Below are 20,914 nucleotides of genomic sequence, written 5' to 3'. Positions count from 1 at the left end.
TTAGAAATACAAGTTCTCAGGCCCTTTCCCAGACCTAATAAATCAGGAATTCTGGGATGAGGCCAACAAATCTGTTTTATAAACTCTTTGGTTGATTCTGATACACAATCAAGTTTGAGAGCTACTGACCTATACAATAGCAAGAAAAGTACCTTGTTTGGACATGAAATTCCTGGGCACAATTGGAGAGGGAGGCAGCGATGAGTGGAAAATGTTGAGGTGAGAGTGGAGAAGCAGAACTCTGAATCTGACAGCATTCAGGTCTCTGGATGGGGTGAGGTGGCCAGGATTGGGGCCTGAAAGAAAGAGAGATGTCTGAAATTTCATTTCTCATTCTGCAATATATCATCTTAGTTTGTTCAAATGCTTAGTGATGTCTTATTCACAGACCAAGACTTAAGTAAATGGTTTTTTGTAAAAATTAGAGAAAGAGGTTGACTTCTATTCTCCACCAACACACATTAGTCACAGAAATGACCCACTGATAGAATTAATTCAGCAAAAACAGAAGCATATAGCCAGGAAGCACCCTGAGAAGATAGGTTGTACAGAGTTTCATAGAAATCTTAAGGAGGACATGAGAGTTACTCTTATCTGGCCCTTTAAGGGTTGTGTTGATCTCAGCTTGCATGGGTCACAGAATGAGCTAATGAAGTGAGGTTCTGGTCTTTGTATTTCTGGGGTTGGGATGTGTTCTGGTGCCCAAATGCTGACTCCTAACTTGCGGAACTGCTCAGGGACTAACCAATGTGTATGAAAGTATGGAGTGTCAGTATTTACATAATCTTCAGTAATTGGTAGGCATGCTAGGTCTGGTGCTGGTCTGTGGCCTGTTAGAACTATAACAATAGGTGAGTAGCAGATGAGCAAGCAAAGCTTCATCTGTATTTACAGCCACCCCCTATCACTCACATTACTGCCTGAATGGTTGGATCAGACTACTTGACAGATCAGAGGCAACATTAGATTCTCATGGGAACGTGAACTCTCCTGTGAACTGAGTATATGAGGGATCTAGGTTGTGTGTTCCTTATGAGAATCATCCTGGAACTATCCCCTCCTCAGCCCTGCCCTGGTTCATGGAAAAATTGTGCCTTCCATGAAACCAGTCCCTGGTGCCAAAAAGATGGGGAACTGCTGCTGTAGGTTGGGTGTGATAACAGTCTTCTGCAGACAGAAGATGAATAGTCACATTCCTGGGGGCTGCAGCTGATGTCAGTGACAAAGTGGAGAAGAGGGCTCCTCTGTTCCCAAAAGCTTTCTGTGGAAAACACACACGTGCATTTTTTTTTTTGTAGATGAAGAAGGAGCTAAGTTCTGTGTCTGGGCTAAGAAGGTTCTGAGCAGAGTCTACATGTGAGGTCATAGAAGCCCAGGATGGAAAGGTGGTCCTGAGAATGTGAGCCTCTGGAATTCACAGGAAGGGCTTTGGAATTCTAATGGCTATGCTTTGCAGGGTGGTGCTCAGGTTAATTTTAGCTAAATCTCAAGGGACAGGGAGATCCCAGCTGATTCTAGATTTCAAGAGTGTTCGACATAAGTAACATGGTAAATCAGGGTGCTCTTTCAACCATGATGGGGAATTTGTCTTGAAATAGCTATGTCTCCTGTTTCCTCGGGTTAGTTAACATTTATTAAATGTCTATTTATCTGGGTATTGTGTGAAGTCTTCTGTTATTTCATTTGATATTCATAAAAACCATATGAAGAAGTTGCTCTAAGTATCTTTTTATTTTATAGATGAGGAAATGGACTCACCTAGAGGTGGAGAACTGGATTCAAACTGAGGTCTTCAGACTCTCAGCCTGAGACCATTTCTCTTAAATGCCACTTTAACTATTATACACCTATGAGAGGGAGGGTGAGTGGGTGGATACCCAGTGGTAAAAATGAACACAAATTCAGAACAATTTGAGAAGGATAGATTTATCTAGAAGTCATGAAGAAAGAAATTAGAGGATTGCAGGCAAAGTAAAAAGAGGAGAAGAGATAGGGTTTGGGTACTTGCTCTACCATCCTATTTGTGTTTCATGATGCGCTAGTGTGTATCAGTAGGCTGATACACATCAATGAACAATGGATTTCATGTGCTTGCCATGGATTTCATGTGCTTCCCTAGAGCGTTGTGTTGAGAAGGATTCTGAGGCTCAATTCTGGCTCCATGCTAAAGTTCTGTCATTAGTGAGTTGTGTCTGCCACAGGTGGTGGGGGGGAGGCAGATGTGCTGTTTATATGTCCCTCTCAAACATAACCAGCAACTTTTCTTTTCAGCTTCCCTTTCTCCAAACAAAGTTAGGTCCATGAATAGGAGGTTGAGGTTAGCAGAAGTAAGCTTTTATATATAGAATGGATTAACAACAAGGTCCTACTGTATAGCACAGGGAATGATATTCAATATCCTGTAATAAACCATAAAGTCTTCCCTGGTAACTCAGACAGTAAAGAATCTGCCTGCAATGCAGGAGACCCAGGTTCAATCCCTGAGTGGGAAGATCCCCTGGAGAAGGCAATGGCTGCCCACTCCAGTATTCTTGCCTGGATAATTCCATGGAAAGAGGAGGCTGGTGGGCAATAGTCCATGGGATTGCAGCAGAGTCAGACATGACTGAGTGACTAACAATAAACCATGATGGAAAAGAATATGAAGAAAGAATATATATATATATATATATAATTGAATCACTTTGCTATACAGCAGAAATTAACACAACCTTGTAAATCAGATATACCGCAAAAATATATAAATATTAAAAAATATATAAAAATATTAAAACTGAGAAAAAAATTAGCTCTATGTCCTTTTACCTTTTACCCAGAAATCTTTGTAGCTTTTTGGGGTATTTTTTTTCTCATACATTCTCATTTCATAAAAATGCCTATTTTTATGGTTTATTTTTATGCCTATTTTTTAATAGGTCTTCATGCCTATTTATAAACAAAAATGGCATGTTCATCATTTTAGGGGGGGAAAGACTACCTGAATAAGAAAGTGGGAAACTGAGTCACACACCTTGTGCTTTTCATAGCAGCTCTCACCACAGCTGGGCTCCACTACACAGCCTTACCACTGCCGTCTGAAAAGTCTGCTCTTAAGAATCTGTTTATTTCTTAGAGTATGCTGACACTAATTTGGTTTTAAGAATTTTTAAGAATCTTTCAAAATCCCATAGAGTGGTGGGAAATGCCCTTGGGTGTTGCAAATTCTGAGTTGGGGATTATTGTTGAAAAGCTAAAGCTCTGACTGTGTCCATAACAACCAGTGGAGAAGTGCCGCTTCGGTTGTCTTGTCTGTTGAATAGCTGATGGTGGTTATTTTTGCATCAAAGAGAGTAAGTGGATCAGACAGATAGCAAGCATGCAGACAGATGTGCTTGTGTTTACATGACACCAAAATATTTGTCTTAAAGACAATATTCCAGAACAACAGAATTGAGCCTGACTGGTTTTATATATTTCCCTGATTTAGCTGTTTAACTCAGCCTCAGACAGGCAGTTTAGAGTGGGGAGGAGAGTGCGAGCTTTTGAACAGTTAGAGCTGCATTGGAATCTTGCTTCTGTTTCTTTCGAGCCCTGTGACTTGGTGTCTTAGTTTGGAAGATGAGGTCAGTGGTGTGCTGATACCCATTCTCACTTTGAGTGTGTAAGTGTGAATGTGAGAGTTAAAAGGGAAAATGTATATAAAACCACGTGCCAAATAGTAAGTGCTAGTTCTCCATCTGCTTTCTCTTCTCCCATAGCAGAAGTGTTAATGGTAGCAGCGGCTACTCTAATTAAAGATGTTGGAAACAAAGTTCCTAAGAGCCCAGACATGGTGAAGGACAGGGAGCATCCTGGAAACAGAAGCAATTTCTGTGGAAACACAACAAGTTATTGGAATCTTGGCCCCTGATCCAGAGAGCCTGGATGTCCAGCTAAGTCATGGGGCAGAATACCTCAGGGTTTAAATCTACTCCTCAAAGAGGGAAGGCTGTCTCTCTCCTCACAGCCAAGAAAGGAGGAGAAAAAAGAAGGAGCGCAAGGTTGTGTGGATCAAGAGAAAGACAAACCTTTGCAGAGCAGGGACCTGGCAGAGGAAGAAACACTGTCCCTTCGACTTCTCCATGTTCTGTGCCAAGAAGGAAAGAGCAGGCTCTTCAGGTCTAGAAGTCCAGAAAGAATGTGTGTCTTCCTACAAACTGAAGGAGGAAAAGCTGGGAATCCCAGAGAAAGATCTGATTAGGAAAGGAGCCATCTTTAAGGTTTAAGAAATGAAGAAAGCGCAAGTGGGAAGTGCAGCAGTTGCAAGTTGCTAGTTATAGCTGCAAATATTAGTCCCCAAATCATCAGCAACTTCTTGTATCTTTATAATAATTAATCGTAGTATGTGTGTGTGTGTGTCTGTGTGTCTGTGTGCGCGTGTGCAGGTGCGTGTGTATCTCAGACCCTGTGTTAGTTTCCCAGGGCTGCCATAACAAAGTGTCACAAATAATTGGGTGGCTTAAAACACTAAAATTTACAATTTACTGTCTTACACTTCTGGAGGCTTAAAGTCCAAGATCAAGGAGTTGTCAGGGCTAGGCTGTCTCTGAAAACTTGTCAGGGGGAATTCTTCCTTGTCTCTCCCTAGCCTCTAGTGTTTGTTAGCAGTTCTGGCATTTGTTGACTTACCACTGGATCAGTCTCTACCCTCTGTGTTTGTGTCCATGTTTCTGTCTTATAAGGACCTCAGTCACATTGGATGGGAGCCCACCCTAAGGACCTCATCTTAACTTGATGGCATCAGCAAAGTCCTGATTTCCAAAGAAGGTCACAGTCACAGGTACTGCGGTTAGAACCATAACATATCTTTTGGGGGGACACATTCCATCCAAAACAGACCCTTTGAGAGTCTAATGAAAACTATATTTTTCTACTGAAAAATGCACATATGTACAGAATATAACATTTTTCAAATGATTGTAAAGAATTCACAGACCTCTGAAGCCTGTTGTCGACTCTAGTTCTTGCTACTCAAAGTAGCATCAGCACTCAGCTTGTGTTTTTTTTTTTTAAGATTTTTTTTTTATGTGGACCATTAGAAAAAATTCTTTATTGAATTTGTTACAATATTGTTTCTGTTTTATGGTTTGGTTCTTTGGTCGCGAGGCACCTGGGATCTTAGTTCGCTCACCAAGAACTGAACCCACACCCCCTGCATTGGGAGGTGAAGTCTTAACCACTGGATTGCCAAGAGAAATTCACCAGGAGCTTTTTAGAAATGCAAACTTTCAGGCCCCAACCTAGCCCTACTGCATCCAGATCTGAATTTTGATGAGATCCCTCTGTGATCTGTGTGCCTCTGATACACCCTGCCCTGAGGGTCCACATGCAGCTCCCGATGAAGAAATGCTCCTCTTTCTTTCTCGTCCCATCTCTGGTTTCTAGTTAGTAGAATCAGGCTTACCTGCCCAAATATTGTTCCCCACCATTCCACACGTCTTCTTCGACCACAGGTGGGCGTGTTCTGTCTGTCCTTTGGTTGGCCAGATCCACCCCTCCTTCCTTGTGTGGAACACCTGTTATCACTAGCAGATATCCCCTAGCACCTGTGTGACCCAAGACAGGATGTTGTCATTATTTAACTGACAAAATTATATTGAGCAACAACTGTGTGCTGGGTCCTGAATAAAGAAGCATAGTCTGTAGTCCACCTCTCTCTCCTTTCCGCCCATGTTAACCGGCTTGTTCTGTAGAGTCCACGCTAAGGGACTCCCACTCTTCCTGACCCTCCCTTCAGAACCACAGCAGCCATTTTATTTCCCACAGTGCCGTGGAATGTTCACTGCTGTTTTACAGGTGCAGTTGGTGCTTGTGGAGCAGATTTACCTTTTTTTTTTTTCCCCAGCAAGAGAAACATCATTAGAAGTTGCTTACAACTTTGTTCTAGAGTCATCAGTTCATCCTGGGCATTAGAAACATCCTGCAGGGGTTTGGAGACCAGCAGGACCTGATGATCAGGGAGATGGTGAGTGGTTCAGGGAACTTGGGTTTAGTAGCCTGAGATGAGCTCTTGTCTCCCTGTCACAGCCTAGTTAGTGATGTGGGGAGGAGGAGGACGCAGCTGGACTCCAAAGCTCAGGTCATGTCGTATCTATTGCTGTACCACACAGTCTCTGTAAATAAACATTCATAGATGATACTATGAGAAGTAAGGTGATCCCTGATGGTATACCTACACTTGACTATGAAATCAAGGACAGACAGTGTGTGATGGGGAGCACCTAGCCCAGATTCAGGTGTCAACTCGGTTACTCAGAAAGCTTCACTTTGCTGGTCTTTACTCTTCCTAGAGTTGCTGTGAAGGGAAAATGAACCAGGCCATGTGAATCTCCTAGAACAGGGCCTGGCTCCTGGAAAAGGCTCAGTGCATGTTAGCCATCATTCCTATTACTAGTCTTTCTGGTGTTCTTATGACAACCACCATGGATCTGCAAACAAGCCACTTCTACAATACATATTTCATTAACTCCTCATGGAAGCTTATGAATTAAGATGAAAGAAATGATGGAAACTGGCTCCAATCTACTTTCCCCAGGGGAACCCTCAGTACCCACCCTATCCCCTCTCATCTCAGACACTAACAATCTCTCTCCAGACCCACGAGGAACCTGTGAGTCTTATGTCACATTTAGGGACGTGCTCTCATAAATATTCACTTCTCTGCCAGACTGAGGTTATCTGAGGACTTTCAGAGGGCCTGGAATGGGTCTGATTAATTTTGTATTATCCTCAGCATCTACCCCAAGTTTTATCATATTTACTTAGTGAATACCTAAATAAGCAGATTTTTTTAACTCTTATCCCTGATTAGGATCATATTATAGCAGAGAGAAGAGAAAAATCAAGCAAGCTTTCTCAGATCTCATCCAAAGTCTTATCTGTTCTTCCTGAATGCGTAGCTAAACCTTCCTTACAAAGCCTTACCCGACTGTTCCTCTAGTTTTAAAAGTGCTCTCCCAGAGGCTGACTTGGAAGGCCCTGGGCTGATTCCCCAACCTGTAATAAAGTGTATGTATAAAGATAGCAGTGTTGTTATACAATTTAATTAGTACATCATTCAGACATTTGGACCAATGCCTGGCTCTTTTTTTGTGTGTTCATTTAGCTTTTAGTTTAACTCCCATATGAAATAAACAAAAAGGCTAATTGCTTTTGGATTTTAGCACTGGGTGAAATACCTGGTTTCATTATGTGAATCATATTTTAGAGATGAATTAAGGGTTCTATGGGTAAATGAAAAATTCCAAGATGACAGCTGTAGTACTTAGAGTAAGGCAACAGGAAGGCTGGGGCTCCCAGAGGCAGCACATGACTCCATCTGACACATTCCTAGTTTTCATAGCAGCGTGTTATGTTTGTGTACTGATGAGAACATTGTCTCAGGATGGTAAGACTTTGTATCTCATCACATTATAACAGTGGTGTGCTGGTCAATGTATAAGAACCAGCTCTCCTGGAATTAGGTAAAAGCCCTAATGTATGTTTTCACTAGTTTCCAGGGTGTAAATAGTCCATATTGGCTATTTATCCAACTATTAATAAGGAGTCTGGAAGAGATGCAGACACTTGGCTCTCATCAGCCCCTGTGAGCTGTTTCCTGCGTCTGCTACGTGGAGGTGGGCCTGAGGCCTGGAGTGGGTTTTCCAGAAACTTCTGCAAGATGTGCAGAAACTTCTGCAAGGGAAGTGGCACCCCTGTACTGAGCATCTCTGGGGACATCCAAAGGGGATGTCCCTCTCCAACTCCCTGGACAGTGAGGGAAGCAGAAGAAAGAAACTTCCATCTTGCATTTTCAAGTGTGCTTGGGGCGGCATGGTGTAGGACATGTGTACAGCCTTCATCATCCAGGAGACTGTTTGCTGACACCTATGTCCACTTCCATTTAATGAAGGACTGAATGGAGAACTGAGAGAATGAAACTGATCTTGAAAGCATTTGGCACATTGCATGGCTCTCAGTAAATGACTGTTATTATCTGGGGACTGAGATGGTAGTGCTCACAATATGAGGTGGGACTTACCTCCACCTAATGCTCATTGCATCTTTGTACGCCATCAGTGTTTTGGCTAGTGCTGAATTATAGAGAATTCAAGCCCAGGCCCTGTGTTTGGGGGCTGGCTCCCTGCATGAGATCTCTGTAGAGTGTGGTTTGGATTAGGCACTGAACCTGCCTCTCTCATTTGTCATGACAAAAGCTACATGATTATTATATGCCAATCAGAGTTTTGGAATCCAGTGGCCTGGCAGCAGATGTGCAGACCACCTGGGGCAAACAAGAGTCTCTCAGGTGGTCCTTCAGGCATGGAAGGCCCTCCAGGAGGCTAGAAATTTGAGTCTGTTAGTCCTAGCAAACCAGCACTGTCAGCTCATAAGAAAAGATTACAGCATCTGAATCAACAGTGAAGTTGGGAGATCCACCTAAAGTCGCAAAGAGAATTTGTGAAAGTGACAGTAACTAGTATGGTTTGTCTCTTCTCCTGTGCCAGGTCTTGTGCTGAGCCCTTTACAGCTATTATTTCATTTAGTCCTCACAATACCCTAATCAACTTGAGCTTGTTGCTCAAGATCACACTATAGAATTGGTGCTGAGATTTATATTCAGATGGTTTGACCCTAAAATCCAAGCTGTTTCCCTCTATAGATTAAGACCCCTACATGCAAACCTTCCAAGTTGTGAACTTTCTAGGATGCGAACATGCATTCGCAAGTCCAGTCCTGTAAGCTAGCTCATGTGTCTGGGGTATATTGTAATGTGCCTCTACAAGTGCTTGTGCTTTTGTGTACTTTACTGTATGGTTGCTGTGCAACATTAGCAGCTTACTAATGAAGACTTGATGATATTGGAGGCCCAGAGAAGGGATGAAGAGAGATAAGAGGAAGAAGTAACTGAAGAACCAAAGAGATTCATGATGCAGAAAATGGTAAAGGGGAATTTCTTTATTTGAGGAGATATCAGTTAGTTTTTGAGGTGCAGGACCCAAACATAGAATGGTCCATGAAGGTTGCAGCAGCTGTTCAGAATGCAATCCAGTGTTACTGTGTCATCTACAGTTAGAACCAGACATGGAACAATGGACTGGTTCAAAATTGAGAAAGGAGTACATCAAGGCTGTATGTTGTCACTGTGCTTATTTAATTTATAAGCAGAGTACATCATGTGACATGCTGGCTGGCTGAAGCACAAGCTGGAATCAATTTCCTGGGAGAAATATCAATAACCTCAGATATGCAGGTGACATCACCTTTATGGCAGAAAGCAAAGAGGAACTGAAGAGCCTCTTGATGAAGTTAAAGGAGGAGAGTGAAAAAGCTGGCTTAAAACTCAACATTCAAAAAACAATGATCATGGCATCCGGTCCCATCACTGCATGGCAAATAGATGGGGAAACAATGGAAATAGTGAGAGACTTTATAATTTCTTGGGCTCCAAAATCCCTGCAGATGGTGACTGTAGCCATGAAATTAAAAGATGCATGCTCCTTGGAAGAAAAGCTATGACCAATCTAGACAGCGCATTAAAAAGCAGAGACATTACTTTGCTGACAAATATCCACCTAGCCAAAGCTATGGTTTTTCCAGTAGTCATATATGGATATGAGGTGTGGACCATAAAAAGGCTGAGCACCAAAGAATTGATGCTTTTGAATGGTGGTGTTGGAGAAGACTCTTGAGAGTCCCTTGGACTGCAAGGAGATCCAACCAGTCCATCCTAAAGGAGATCAGTCCTGGGTGTTCACCGGAAGGACTGATGTTGAAACTGAAGCTCCAATACTTTGGCCACCTGATGCGAGCAATTGACTCATTTGAAAAGAACCTGATGCTGGGAAAGATTAAAGGCAGGAGGGAGAAGGGGGTGACAGAGGATGAGATGATTGGATGGCATCACTGACTCAATGGACATGAATTTGAACAAGCTCTGGGAGATGGTGAAGGACAGGACTGCATGCTGCAGTCCACGGGATGGCAAAGAGTTGTACATGACTGGATAACAACAAGTGATGAGAAAACCCAGAAATACTACCAGACATCACTGGATCATTTTTTCAAGAGGGTAGATTGAATGGAATCTAGCAAGTAACCAGAACCTGTGCCATCAACTTCAGGTATGGGTGAAACTGAAGCTTGCCTTCTGTCTCCTACTGCTGGTGGTCTTACAGCTCTACCATCTCCCATCTCCTCTCCCTCCTCCAGTCAGCAACTCTTCTTGCCCATTCACTCAGTGCCAGCCCTTGTATGTGAGCTCTTATATTGTATATACTAGTGTACTTTTCAAGACACTCTACTGTAAGATTAAAAAGGTTTTATTTTTTGTGTCTGTTATGTATTATTTATGTGAAAAGTATTATAAACCTATCACAGTACAATACTATACAGCCGATTGTGTTATTTGGGTACCTAGGCTAACTTTGTTGAACTTACGAACAAATTGGATTTACAAACATATAGTGCTCTGTGAGCAGTACTTATTCCTATGTAGGGGACTTACTGTGTTGCATCTGTTTCTATCTAAACCTGGAAAATGGACATTATGGTTCATCTGAACACTGCACAGGTTCAAACCATGTACATCCTTATATTCTTCATGGAGCTTGCCTACCCACTGCCCCAGAAAGCCAGGCTCCGAATGCACCCCTTCTGGCCCAACTCTGGGAGGGTATGCAGATAATTCTTCCTCCACTCCATCTGCCAAGCCAGTTAAAAGTCCCATCTCACTCCCATGTGTTACACTGGGGGAAAATGTGTCCCGTTAGTTTCCTAAGAGGGTCCATGAATTTGAGTCCAGAAACCTCCAAAAATGGGAGCTGCCCATGATGAAAGGAGCTCAAAATTCAAGTGGATGATTTTCTAGCCAAACACTCCACTGAATCAGTGAGTGTTTTGTATAGCACAGGGAGCTCTGTGGTAAGTTAACTGGGAAAGAAATTAAAAAAAGAGGGGATGTATGTGTATGTATGGCTGATTTGCTTTGCTGTACATCAGAAGCTAACACAACATTGTAAAGCAACTATAGTCCAATAAAGAAAAAATGATTGTGACTGAGAGAAACCTAAAGCTTCCCTAGGTGGGAAAAACCAGTGTGTTTTGCATGTGGGAAGGGTCATGAATCACCAGGGGCTAGAGGACAAATGCAGCAGACATCTGCCAAATGGCTCCCAGTGACTTCCACATCTGGGTATTTTTACCCCGCTATAATCTTCTCTCCCTGAGTGTGAACTGGACCTAGTAACTTGCTTTCAAACAGGTTGATCCAGCAGAAGAGATGGGATGTCACTTTTGAGGTTAGGTTATAAGAGGACTGCCTTCCAGTTGCTGACTCTCTTGGTCTCTTCCTCTCAGAGCTCCCACTTCAGGGAAGCAAGCACTGTGTTGCCATGGCGGCCCACATGATGAAGAACGTATGTGACCATCAGGCAGCAAGGACCTTAGGCTTGTTACATGAGTGAGCTTTAGGAGTAGATCCCCCCTGTGGAGAACTGACTCTAGCTGTAGCCAATACCCCTATTGTGGATGGAACATCCTTAGCACAGAGCAGCCTCTAGTTTCCACTGTCCAGTTCTGAGCAGGGTCTGGTTATGATCCCAGGGGACTGAGAGAGAGGAAAAGGAGAGCAAGGGGACATCTGACCAGATGGGCCTTGGAAAACCTTCTGGCAACCTGTAGGAGGAAAGGGATCTGGACCTTCTTTCATTTACAGACAATTGACTATCCTGTCTGTTACACACACAAGTGCCTGATGGAGACTTTTCTATAAGGCCATGCACTGCACTTTGAGAACTGTCTGCAGGAACTGTGCTGCTTGACTGGCTACCAGAAAACAACCCAATCATTCAAAATGGGCTTGGGATGACCGTGCACCATTATGTGATACTTACTGGGTAAAAAACCATAGAATTTCCTTCCTTGAAAATTGCAAGCTTTTACTCATAAGCTAAGGGAAACTTACTATAATTAGCAACTATTTCAAATAGAGGACTCAAAAAATTGAATTTTCTTTCAAAGTAACTTTAACGGTACTAAGTGGGTGAGGTAAGGCATTACTTATAACTGATATCCCCTTAGAGCCAAATTTTAAATGGGGACTGCCACTCAGAAAGCACTACAATTAAACTTCTTTAACCATGTTCTAGAACCCAGGCTTGTTGCAAAGTCTACCTGGCTGTATGACTAATTAATCAAAGTATCAAAGTTTCACCATGCAGAATTCAATTTTCCAACAAGCGTTGCTTCCAAATTATTATTTCTCTTTGTCAAAGCTGATACCAGAAGTTACTTCCAAACATTTCACACCCTCTGGTTGGTGGGCCAGCTGATGTTTTTTTCTGTGTTGTTGGAGAGAGTGTGTGTGTATGGGGGGTGTTTGGGAGGGCTAGGAGGAAGTTGTCAATGAGATACCAGGGAATTTTAGACTTGGGTAAAAGAAAAGCAATAGTAAAATTTTTCTGCAGTAAGAGAGATTCTCAGCTGAACTCCTGCAATCGTCTCCTGGCTCTTGAAGTATGATTTCCTGATCCTGACATTGACCAGCTATAGGTTGGGCAGGTCATTAAAACTCTGTGAGAAGTGGTTTCTTTATCTAAAAAGTGAAGAGGCAAGGCAAGTTTAGCTTTTCTCAAAATGTGTTCTGTAGAAACAATGGCTTCTCTATATATTTTCTGAAATAAAATCCCTTGTTTAAATAAATATGGGAAATGCTTCTTACCAAAATCTCCTCTTGCAGATTCATAATACACATATATACTTTAGGGACTAGGAGAAGTTGTGCACTAAATAAATCTTTTAATGTTGTTTAGCCCAGTGTTTCCCACACATTTTTTGACTCTAGAATTCCTTTTGGGCGTAGCACCTATTACTATTGCACAGAATTAGTGTTAGAAAGAATGTGGGTTCCTGGACTAATTGCCAGAGGACTTTCCAGGGCTGGTGTTTGAGTGACAGGAATATTTGTAAACAGAGGTATGATAAAGTGAGCAGAGTGAGAATTTGTGGAAGGGCAGTTACTGAAAGAGACTGAAAACAAACTTCAGCGTCAGACTTCATGGGTGCGCTTTGTCATTCGGACTCTTTCAGCTCCATCCTTCTCCTGAGACCAGCAGGGAGGCTTTTGGTCACTGTGTGAATGTTGGGACTCGAAGGTAGATGGTAGGGAGAAGCAGTTGCAGAGCAGTAGTCCTTAGTGCAGAGGCTTGGGATTCACACTCTCCTTCCCCACTCGGACCGGTAGAGACGAAGATGTGCCATCTCTGTGCTTCCTGGGCTCTACTGTCACTAGCATTTTAAGCCTTCAGAAGCTTAGTGGACATCTCTTGTCTTTGCCAGCCTCCAATGCATTTCCTCATCCACCCCCACCTCCACCTGGGTACTAACCCTTCCATTTGGCTTTGGGAAAACTTTCCCTCACTCTGAAGCCATGGATTCAGTCTCACTTTCCAATTTAGGGCCATCATATAACCTAGTCCTGGCCAATCATCATATTTCATTTGAGGATCACCATGTGAGCCAACTTGGTCCAATAGAACACAGTTATATGGATTAAAAAAAAAATGGGGATATAAAAGCTGTTTGTCAGTCCCTAGAATATGAGGCTGGAGATGCTGTAACTCAGTCTAGAGAAATCAGCCAAATGTACAAGTCAACACAGTGGCAAGAAGAGTAGAGTGAGGGGCCAAGTCTTGAACAAGGGCTAGCAAATGTGCTTAAGCCAGTGAAAAATTGCTTTTAACTAAACTTGACTTCAGTCACTCAGTTGTGTCAGACTCTTTGCGATCCCATGTACTGCAGCATGACAGGCTTCCTTGTCCATCACCAACTCCCGGAGCTTGCTCAAAGTCATGTCCATCAAGTTGGTGATGCCATCCAACAATCTCATCCTCTGTCATCCCCTTCTCCTCCTGTCTTCAATCTTTCCCAGCATCAGAATCTTTACTAATGAGTCACCTTTTTATATCAGGTGGTCAAAGTATTGGAGCTTCAGCTTCAACATCAGTCCTTCCAATGAATATTCAGGACAGATTTCCTTTAGGATTGACTGGTTGGATCTCCTTGCAGTTCAAGTGTCCAAGACTCCAAGAGTCTTCTCTGACACCACAGTTCAAAAGTGTCAATTCTTTGGCACTCATCTTTCTTTATGGTCCAAATCTCACATCCATATGTGACTATTGGAAAAAACATAGCTTTGAGTAGATGGAACTTTGTTGACAGAGTACTATCTCTGCTATTTAATATGCTGTCGAGGTTTGTCATAGCTTTTCTTTCAAGGAGCCAGTGTCTTTTTATTTCATGGCTGCAGTCACCATCTGCAGTGATTTTGGAGCCCCCCAAAATAAAGACTCTCACTGTTTCCATTGTTTCCCCACCTATTTGCCATGAAGTGATGGGACCGGAAGCCATGATCTTTGTTTTTTAAATGTTGAATTTTAAGCCAGCTTTTTCACTCTCCTCCTTCAACTTCATCAAGAGGCTCTTTAGTTCCTCTTCACTTTCTACCATAAGGGTGATGTCATCTGCATATCTGTGGTTATTGATATTTCTCCCGGAAATCTTGATTCCAGCTTGTGCTTCATCCAGCCCAGCATTTCACATGATGTACTCTGCATATAAGTTAAATAAGCAGGGTGACACCATATAGGCTTGACGTATTCCTTTCCCAATTTTGAACCAGTCCATTATTCCATGTCTGGTTCTAACTGTTGCTTCTTGACCTGCATATAGATTTCTCAGGAGGCAGGTCAGGTGGTCTGCTATTGCCATCTCTTTAAGAATTTTCCACAGTTTGTTGTGATCCACACAGTCAAGGGCTTTGGCCTAATCAATAAAGCAGAAGTAAATGTTTCTCTGGAATTCTCTTGCTTTCTCTATGATCCAACAGATGTTGGCAATTTGACCTCTGGTTCCTCTGTCTTTTCTAAATCCAACTTGAACATCTGGAATTTCTTGGTTCACGTTCTGTTGAAGCCTAGCTTGGAGAATTTTGAGCACTACTTTGCTAGCATGTGAAATGAGTGCAATTTGCAGTATTTTGAACATTCTTTGGCATTGCCTTTCTTTGGGATTGGAATGAAAACTGACCTTTTAGAGTCCTGTGGCCACTGCTGAGTTTTCCAAATCTGCTGACATAATATTGAGTGCAGAATTTTCACAGCATCATCTTTTAGGATTTGAAATAACTCAGCTGGAATTCCATCATCTTCACTAGCTTTGTTCAGAATGATGCTTCCTAAGGCCCACTTGACTTCGAATTCCAGGATGTCTGGCTCTAGGTGAGTGATCATACTATCATTGTTATCTGGGTCATTAAGATATTTTTTGCATAGTTCGTCTATGTATTCCTGTCCCTTCTTCTTAATATATTTTGCTTCTGTCAGGTCCATAGTTTTTCTGTCCTTTATAATGCCTGTCTATCTGCATGATATCATTTGGTATCTCTAATTTTCTTGAAGAGATCTCTAGTCTTTCCCATTCTATTATTTTCCTCTATTTCTTTGCATTGATCACTGAGGAAGGTTTTCTTATCTCTTCTTGATATTCTTTGGAACTCTGCATTCAGATGGGAATATCTTTCCTTTTCTCCTTTGCCTTTCACTTCTGTTCTTTTCTCAGCTATTTGTAAAGCCTCCTCAGATAACCATAATGTCATGAACCTCCGTCCATAGTTCTTCAGGCATTCTGTCTATCAGATCTAATCTCTTGAATCTATTTGTCACTTCCACTGTATAATCGTAAGGGATTTAATTTAGGTCACACCTGAATGGTCTAGTGTTTTTCCCTACTTCTTCAATTTAAGCCTGTATTTTGCAACAACGATCTCATGATCTGAGCCACAGTCAGCTCCTGGTCTTGTTTTTGCTGACTGTTTAGAGTTTCTCCATCTTCAGCTGCAAAGAATATAATCAATCTGATTTTGATATTGACCATTTGGTGATGTCTAAAACTAAAAACTTAGGGATTTAAAAAAAAAGAAGTAGAGGGAGTATTAGGATTTTTGCTTTTGATGAAGATTGGCCTCTGGCTTAATGGAGTCCAAACAAGACAACTTCTCAACTTTCTTCCAGTACCTACAGATTTGTTGTTCCTCTAGGTAAGGCCCAGTGAGAATCTCAAAGTTAAGAGAGAGAGAGAGAGAGAACAAGGGAAAAGAGAATTTCCCATGGGAAATTTCCCATGCTTTCCACTGTGCGGGGTATTAAGTCGTAAAGCTCAGCATTTTTCCTCTTTTTGGTACTGTCCCAGTCAGTTTGGGCTGCTCTAGCAAAGTACTATAGACTGGTTGGCTTACAAAAGCCAGAAATTAATTTCTTACAGTTCTGAAGGCTACAAGTCTGAGAGTGCCAGCATGATCAGATTCTGGTTCAGGTGCTCTTCTGGGTTTCAGACTGTCAACTTTACATTGGTGGAAAGAGCAAGCTAGCTCTTTGTCCTTTTCTTATAAAAGCACTAATCCCATTCACCAGGGCCCCACCCTCATCACCTAATGATTAGAAAGACCCACTTTCTAATACCATCACATTGGGAGTTAGACATCAACATCTCAGTTTTGAGAGGAAAACAAACATTCAGTCCATAAGAGTAACTCTTCTTGACAGTTTAAGCAAGAGAGTTCTGGTCTATTTATAAAACTCTAGCTCTATTAAAAGGTCAGGAAAAAATTAAGACATACCTTCTTCTAAAATTATTCCTTAAGCCTCTCTCTTCCCTGCCTCATTCACTCCTCTGCTCGTATTTTTGTTGATATTATTTACTATGTGATTTGCACCTTCAACTTTGATCATGAATAGAATCCATTAAGAGTTTAAAAGTCTTCCCTTTCAATGGAGAGATGTTTACTACTTTTTGTTTTTTTGCTGTAAGCCAGCACTGTTCTACATTTTACAGCTGTTGATTCATTAGTCCAGGGTGGATTTTACCATGCAAAAGCACAGTTATTCCCCATTCTGCTGAAAGAGAATTTGACACTTTACCCTGGATTACTTCACACTTCTTAGCAGTACATTAGCATACAAGAAGACTCAGCCTTGATTGCAGCATGTTTGTGTATATGTGATTACTCAATTTTCTCTCAGTGTAAGTAAAAGTGATTGAACTGTTCTAGACACAAGATTTGTCTCTTGATTAGAGTCTGGCAGGACCCTTTACAACACTTTAAACAAGTTGTTCTATGATCATTGGTAGGTGATTATAATGCAACTGGCTATATTAAAAAATAATATGTTAGAACCCAGGTTTTCTTGGCTTGGTTTCTCCAGTTCTCCTTAGTCTGTGAGGCTCTGGTGCTGTGAGTGGAGGAGGAGCTGGAGGCCAGGCTGTCTCCAGGGCTCCTCGGCAGGGCAGGAGTGTGTGGATGCCATGTTCCATCTGGCAGCCAGCTGGCCCTTGGGGTCCAGCATCCTGGATTATGGACTAGAATTTTCCATAATTTAACACCTCAGCTAAAATGTTTGTCTCTCTATAACCAGAACCTTCAAGTTAGTGCCTTTCTTCAGCATTCTCAAGGTCAAGTCACTTTGGCTCCAGTGTCTGGCAGGTTCCTCATCAACTTCCCACCTCTTTCTAGGTAACAGCTCAATCCCTTAGTAGGGCATTCAAGGCCCTCCTAGACCTGCCCTTGCAAAGTCTCCAGCCTCCCTCCATTCCCCTAGTTCTGTTTCTCAGCCATGCCAGATGCCATGGAGGGTCATGCACTTGAGGCTGCTTTGTATTCTTGTCCACAGATATGTGATGTTTCTTTTCATTTTTTAAAAATTTGTTACTTTTCCCATATAATTTAAGTTGATATGTCCTATATTCATTTTTATTTAACTCAAGAAATTTTCTTTTGTTTTTCTTGGCCATGCTGTATGCGGGATCTTAGTTCCCCAACCAGGGATCAAACCAGCACCCACTGCAATGGAAGCACAGAGTTTTAATCACTGTACCACCAGGTAAGTCCCTGATGTTCCCTTTCATCTTTCAAAATGCCCAGCATGAAGTCCTTCTTGACCTCACAACTGGTGCATTGTCTGACCCCTCCTGTGTGAACAGATTTCCACAGCAACTGTTTAATTAATTAACTAATGAATTCAAACATTATAGGCACCTCTTTCTTTAAACTGTTGACTCTTGTGGAGAGCTATGTCTCATTTACCTTTCTATCACCTATCCTGAATCATATGGGAGCTCATAAAATATATGTTGGATAATTGAATGCAGTGGAGAAATAGCACTACTGATAGTTCACATTAGAAAAAAATCACCATGACAATGTTCTGTGTCTTGATGGGGCTTTTCCTTTACCAGGCATGTACATTTGTCAAAACTCATGGAATAGTACACTTGAAATTCATGCAATTCACTCTATATAAATTTCACCTAGGGAGAAAAAGTATTGTAAATAAACCCTGATTTCTAGTTAATGATAAGTGTGAGGAGGTATTTAGGAGTGTAGGATACTGATGTCTGCAACTTACTTTGAAATGGACTGAAAAATAAGACGGATTGCTGAATGGATAGACAGGCAGACAAATGGATAGTAAATATGTGTGCGTGTGTGTTAGTCTCTCAGTTGTGTCCAACTCTTTGTGACCCTGTGTACTATATAGCTCACCAGGCTCCTCTGTCCATGGGATTCTCCAGGCAAGAATACTGAAGTAGGTAGCCATTCCCTTCTCCAGGGGATCTTCCTGACCCAAGGATGTAACCCAGGTCTCCTGCATCTCCAGAAAGAATCTGCAGGCAGGCAAATTCTTTACCATCTGAGCCACCAGGAAAGCTACTAATTGTAGAGTCTCGATGGTGAGTATATGAGGTGGACCCTTCACAATCCTTTCAACTTTTCTGTATGTTTAAAAATGCTCATGATAAAACACTGGAAATAAAGAAATCATCAAAGGTTGTACTTATTGCTTATAGAGCTAAGAAACCTAGGTTTTATTCTGGAGCAATATTATACCTAAAGACAGCTCAAACCTTTGCAGCTTCTTGGCCACAGCAGTTCTTTTAAAATCCCCTGTGTGTGCCTATTCCACAGGACCAGAAACTCCCAGCAGACTCCTGGGAGAAACCCAGAAACCTCCAAAGCTTGTTTTCTATAATTCATGATATCTTGGTCCCTCCCTATTCTTGCCTTCTGTGTAAGGAGCAGCCCCATATGGGGTGCTTATGGACGTAACCTGTTCCGCTGAAAAGCTTCTTGTGTGCGTGCATGCTAAGTTGCTTCAGCCATGTCTGACTCTTTGTGACCCTATGGACTGTAGCCCACCAGGCTCCTCTGTCTGTGGGATTCTCCAGGCAAGAATACTGGAGTAGGTTGCCATGCCCTTCTCCAGGGGATCTTCCCAACCCAGATATTGAACTTAAGTCTCTTAGATCTCCTGCACTGGCTGGGGGGTTGTTTACCAATAGTGCTAACTGGGAAGGCCTGAACAGGTTCTTCTTTGTTTTTTTCTTAAAAACTTTTTCAAGATACCCCTGTCCTTTGTCTTTGAGAATCAAGGAAGGCAAAGAAATTAACATTTAAAACTCTGAACAGGAGTTACAAAAGGAAAGTTGGGAGAGTCCCAAGTGAACAATGTTTACTAGAGGGAATAAATTACCTCTCTGTCCTCAAAATAGAAGTGAAGAAACTGAAGATAACAAATGTTTTCTTTGGAAAAGGACTATGGCTTCTTTAATCAACATTTTTTCTTGCTCCTGTTTTATTATTGGCAGAAAATACCATTATAAAAAATAAAAAGTATGACACCTCTTTCCCTGAGAACACCTGAAATACACGAATTTGGATGTCTCTGGGCAGCAATATTTTGAAAAGAAATTAGGTGGCAACAGAATGCATCCTTTCCAGCCCTGTGAACCTCAAGTAAGCACTTTCAGCCTCCAGTCAGTATTTAATCAGCATACCATAACTTTTATGGGACTGAAATGAAATGCTTCTGAGACACTAAATTTCAAGTGTTGCTGTAAACTTTGGTCATCTGAATTTGATTTACATATGATGGCCCCATCCACAGTGATGATGGAGATAATGACAATTGTTGGTATTGATCATCTGGAAAAACACACATTATAGACATACACACCATCATAGCCTCTACCTGCTTGGTGCCTTTAGCATATTGGACAGGGCATAAGTAGTGAAGATGAATCACAGCCATTGCTATCTATCAAAAACAAATGCAGTTTACATGAATTTTAAGGTAGTATCAGTTTATCAGTTAGAAAGCTTTAATTTGAGAAACATATGAGTGTAAATAATAAAGAGAAAATTTATTAATTCACGTAAGTAAAAGTTTATGTTTAGGGAAGGTCTAAACTAAGGTTTCACGATGTCATGAGGGCCCTGGCTTTATTTCTTTGCAATTCTCTGTTGCAGAGAATCCTACCATTGATCTGCTTTGTGGCAGTAAAATAGCTGGAGGAGTTTTACTGTTCATTTATTTATTTCATTGCTTTTTTTTTTTTTACAATGTTTAATTTTTTTTTTAATTTCTTGTTCCATGTCTTTTATTTATTTATTTTTAATTAGTTTATTTTCTATTTTTTAACTTTACAATATAGTATTTGTTTTGCCATACATTGACATGAATCCACCATGGGTGTACATGTTTATTTCATTTCAATAATGTTTTATTTAATTGCACATGTTAAAAAATTATTCCAACATGTAGTCAATGTAGAAATTATCAATGTCATATTGCACATTCTTTTTTATATATTAAATCTTCAAAATCCGATTTGTATTTGACACAGCATATCTCAATTCAAACACTAAATTTTCCTTGGAAATACTTGAACTGTAATAAGATTTCACAAAATTTACAATTGAGAAAGTAGATTCATACACCACTGTTGTTCCAAACATATTTGAAAGCTGTTCAATAATTGGATCAAACATTTGTGTTTAAGATTAAGTTAATTAAAGTTAAAT

The 20,914-nt window shown here is 41.3% G+C and overlaps 1 protein-coding gene and 1 long non-coding RNA gene across 2 annotated transcripts in view; one reads left to right on the top strand and one right to left on the bottom strand.

The window, feature by feature from the left end:
• LOC145538141 (uncharacterized) overlaps positions 1 to 20,914 on the bottom strand; it is a 134,878-nt gene that overhangs the window by 856 nt on the left and 113,108 nt on the right. Inside the window, exons 7-10 of the mRNA XM_081569668.1 lie at positions 5,893 to 6,131; positions 5,423 to 5,564; positions 4,047 to 4,190; positions 153 to 296 (exon numbers count right to left, since the gene is read on the bottom strand). Coding sequence (XP_081425794.1) covers positions 153 to 296; positions 4,047 to 4,190; positions 5,423 to 5,447 — 313 coding nt within the window. The 5' untranslated portion in view covers positions 5,448 to 5,564; positions 5,893 to 6,131. The remainder of the gene's footprint in view (positions 1 to 152; positions 297 to 4,046; positions 4,191 to 5,422; positions 5,565 to 5,892; positions 6,132 to 20,914) is intronic.
• The window catches only part of LOC145538142 (uncharacterized), a 67,593-nt gene that overhangs the window by 1,144 nt on the left and 45,535 nt on the right, over positions 1 to 20,914 (top strand). Inside the window, exons 3-6 of the long non-coding RNA XR_014076668.1 lie at positions 3,741 to 4,798; positions 5,864 to 5,983; positions 17,864 to 17,933; positions 18,625 to 18,783. This is a non-coding gene — a long non-coding RNA (uncharacterized LOC145538142). The remainder of the gene's footprint in view (positions 1 to 3,740; positions 4,799 to 5,863; positions 5,984 to 17,863; positions 17,934 to 18,624; positions 18,784 to 20,914) is intronic.

Source organism: Giraffa tippelskirchi, chromosome 2 (assembly GCF_054371585.1).
Source record: "Giraffa tippelskirchi isolate mGirTip1 chromosome 2, T2T-mGirTip1v1.2.pri, whole genome shotgun sequence".
In the NCBI taxonomy this organism is placed as follows: domain Eukaryota; kingdom Metazoa; phylum Chordata; class Mammalia; order Artiodactyla; family Giraffidae; genus Giraffa; species Giraffa tippelskirchi.
This window is presented reverse-complemented; position numbering and strand designations above follow the sequence as displayed.